Source organism: Austrofundulus limnaeus, unplaced genomic scaffold (genome assembly GCF_001266775.1).
Source record: "Austrofundulus limnaeus strain Quisiro unplaced genomic scaffold, Austrofundulus_limnaeus-1.0 Scaffold469, whole genome shotgun sequence".
In the NCBI taxonomy this organism is placed as follows: domain Eukaryota; kingdom Metazoa; phylum Chordata; class Actinopteri; order Cyprinodontiformes; family Rivulidae; genus Austrofundulus; species Austrofundulus limnaeus.
The window spans coordinates 355,411-357,247 of NW_013952871.1; the positions used below are offsets into that span (position 1 = coordinate 355,411).

General features: G+C 36.6%; 1 protein-coding gene across 1 annotated transcript in view; it reads left to right on the forward strand.

The window, feature by feature from the left end:
• Positions 1–1,837, forward strand: part of LOC106529821 (glutamate receptor ionotropic, kainate 5) — a gene marked incomplete at its 5' end in the record, with an annotated part of 59,723 nt that overhangs the window by 36,009 nt on the left and 21,877 nt on the right. The window contains 1 exon segment of the mRNA XM_014025333.1: positions 1,275–1,440. Within this exon segment, the coding sequence (XP_013880787.1) occupies positions 1,275–1,440 (166 nt within the window).

The window sequence follows — 1,837 nt, forward strand, 5'->3', positions numbered from 1 at the left end:
ATGTATGTATGTATGTATGTATGTATGTATGTATGGTACAACATAATAATGCTTCTTCTGTTATGTACAAAATGTTTCCTCTACAATTATTGGGCAAACCAGACACTATGTTTTTGCTTTTTATAAATAGGATATCAAAAGTATAATTAACCTTTATTTAACCAGGCAAATCCCACTGACAGCACCATTCACAGATCYAGGCCTGAAGGCAACCAAGTATGCATGCTTTTGATCTTTGATCAGGTATACAGAATATGTCACAAAATCTTAAGCTAACATAAAACACTTTTGACTGAAAACTTTWGGATCTTCAATTGGAGAAAATATGTTTTGTTTGTCTGACAAGGTTTAAATCTGCAACATTAKTTCGTACAATCAGTCGGCCATTGCAGTGAAAACTCTCTTCATAAACTGGCACAAATCAGGGAGATATCTTGAGTGCTCTCACATCGCTCTGGTAAATAGTGTGAGGAGATGGGTAACCTTGCTTTGCATGAAAACATTAAGCACAGGGAAACGGCTCAGCAGGTCATGACTTAATATTTTATATCYTGCAATTTAAATTGCTCCCATAAAYGAAAACATATACAGYAAATAACAAATTGTATGCTGGGAAGCTGCAATGCATTTGTTCCCATGGGCTGCAGCAAACATTATTTCAGAAATAAGCCATGTTTTTTTTATTCCCGTTCAAATGGGCATTAATACAAATATCAGTCATACTTATATTTAATGGTTACACAACTTTACAGTCTAAACTCACAGTTGCTGTCCATTCTGTGCAAACATTTAAAGATGCATACATTACACTAAAAGATAATTACTCCTTCCGACCATTCATTTGATAATTTTAGGTACAAAATTACTATAATCAAGTGTAATCTTCAAAGCCTTATTTTTTAATCTGGTATATAATTTTAGCAAAATTCAACTCCTCTTTGAAGCATTTCTTCCTAGTTTCTTTTCACTCTGCAGCTTCCTTTCAAACAGAAAACCCCCCACCTAATATTGTTGCTCATAACTTTTATTCAGGTATAATTTCCCCTGCAGTGGAGGCATCCTGCTCATCTCTGCTGCAGCCCGGGTTCATGTTTAGGTTGATGATTTTCACCTAAAACTCTTGACGTTTCCTGCAGTGCTCCCCCGTCTGCCTCTCTGCTTCCCTCTCTAACTCGTGATGAAATGAGGGAGGGGATAAAATAGGAGTTTAGTCTGGGAGTGCTGCATGGTGAATAACAGTATAAGTTTGACTTTTTYCCCCCCTTTTTGTTTAGGTGGGCCTTCACGCTCATAATCATCTCGTCCTACACGGCCAACCTGGCAGCGTTTCTAACTGTCCAGAGAATGGAGGCRCCCATCGAGTCTGCTGACGACCTGGCCGACCAGACCAACATCCAGTACGGCACGATTCATGGAGGATCCACCATGACCTTCTTCATGGTCAGACTGGAGGAGAGCTTTTAATATATCCTTTTTTTTTCAAAAAAAAATAAAATAAAAATATAACGACGGTTTGACGAGCAAGAAAATAATCAACAGCATTTTTGTAGTTTGCACTGATGGAAATTCAGGATTAGCACTGGTGGACCTATTATTATCATCTCGCCTACTTCAATAGCTAAAGTACAACATTAACAGTTTGGTTTCATTGATTTATCATATTATGTACCATTCTGCTGCAGTGGTTCATTATGTTTAACAAGAGTTCATAAAAAAACACTAGTTTTCTGTCCCCAGCTGATTAGTCAAAAACTTATCAGGATATACCAGTAAATTAAATCTGAAATTTTTAACAGAAATGATTCACCGTTTTATGTTATTTTATAATATATATATA